This window comes from Myotis brandtii, unplaced genomic scaffold (genome assembly GCF_000412655.1).
Source record: "Myotis brandtii unplaced genomic scaffold, ASM41265v1 scaffold797, whole genome shotgun sequence".
NCBI classification, from domain to species: Eukaryota; Metazoa; Chordata; class Mammalia; order Chiroptera; family Vespertilionidae; genus Myotis; species Myotis brandtii.
In genome coordinates, this window is record NW_005371210.1 from 385,692 (window position 1) to 386,849 (window position 1,158).

The 1,158-nt window shown below is 68.5% G+C and overlaps 1 protein-coding gene across 1 annotated transcript in view; it reads right to left on the minus strand.

Annotated features, from left to right (window-relative positions):
• FASN (fatty acid synthase) overlaps positions 1–1,158 on the minus strand; it is a 28,184-nt gene that overhangs the window by 23,102 nt on the left and 3,924 nt on the right. The window contains 4 exon segments of the mRNA XM_014531242.1: positions 8–142; positions 244–338; positions 686–879; positions 959–1,154. Of these exon segments, the coding sequence (XP_014386728.1) occupies positions 8–142; positions 244–338; positions 686–879; positions 959–1,154 (620 nt within the window).

A 1,158-nucleotide genomic window follows, 5' to 3' on the forward strand; every position in this document is an offset into this window, starting at 1 on the left:
GGCCCACCTTCTTGAGCTCCCGCAGCAGCGAGGGGGCGATGCCCTCCATGAAGTAGGAGTGGAAGGCCAGGCCGCCCGTCCGCACCTCCTTGGCGAACACACCCTCCTGTCGCAGCTGCTCCACGAACTCGGACACGGAGGCCTGGGGAGAACGGGCGCAGGTGACGGGGTGGTCCTGGGTCCGGCAGAGCCCGCCCGGAGGCTGGGGAGGGACTTGAGGACCGGCCTCGCCCCAGCGCCCACCTGAGGTCCCGAGATGGTCACCGTGTCCTTGGAGTTGTGGCACGCGGGCACGACGCCAGGGGGGCAGCGCCGCTTGCACTCCTCCCAGGACAAGCCTGTGGGCAGAGAGGCCTCAGGGGGCAGCACTAATGACCGGCTCAGTAATTGCAGCCGCGGAGAGAGCAGCCTTTACAGGCCCTCCCACCCCCGCCACGTTTCATCTCAGTGGAGGTGGCATTACTGCCAGCCCACGGCCTCCCTCCCTCATCACGACACCCAGGCTCCTGCCTGTGGAGGGAGCCAAGGCGAGTGACCCTGACACCCCGACTTTATCCCAAGTCCTGTGGGTCCTCAGGGGCGGGGGGGTTCTTGTCCCCACGTGGGTTCAGCTCAGGCTCCTGGGAAAACCGCACTGATGGCCACCAGCCCGTGTATGGGCACCATGCCCCTGGGCAGCACCTACCCACGGCCGCCATGGCCCCCGGCGGGATGTGGGCCTCCTTGATGCACTGGCCACGCCAGTAGGCGGCGAGCACAGCCTCCTCCTGCGAGAGGCAGCCGTCGGCGTAGCCGCAGGCGACCTCGCCTAAGGAGTGCCCGATGATGCCGTCCGGCCGCAGGCCCAGGCTGGTCAGTAGGTCTATGAGGGCGATCTGGGGGCAGACGTGTCACCTGAGTCCTGGGGAGGCCCCGGGGGGTCCAGGCCCCGCCCTCCACATCCCCCCCGCCCCGGCCGATGGCCGTCAGGCTCACGAAGGCGTTGACGGTGTCATCGAAGGTGGCCTCATCCGTGCTCAGCAGCAGCTCCGACACCTGCAGCCCCAAGGGCTTCACGACCTCGTCGGAACGCAGGATGGAGTCCCGGAAGCAGGCCAGGCGCATGAGGCTGAGCCCCATACCACGCCACTGCGTGCCCATCCCTGAGGGCGGGAGGTG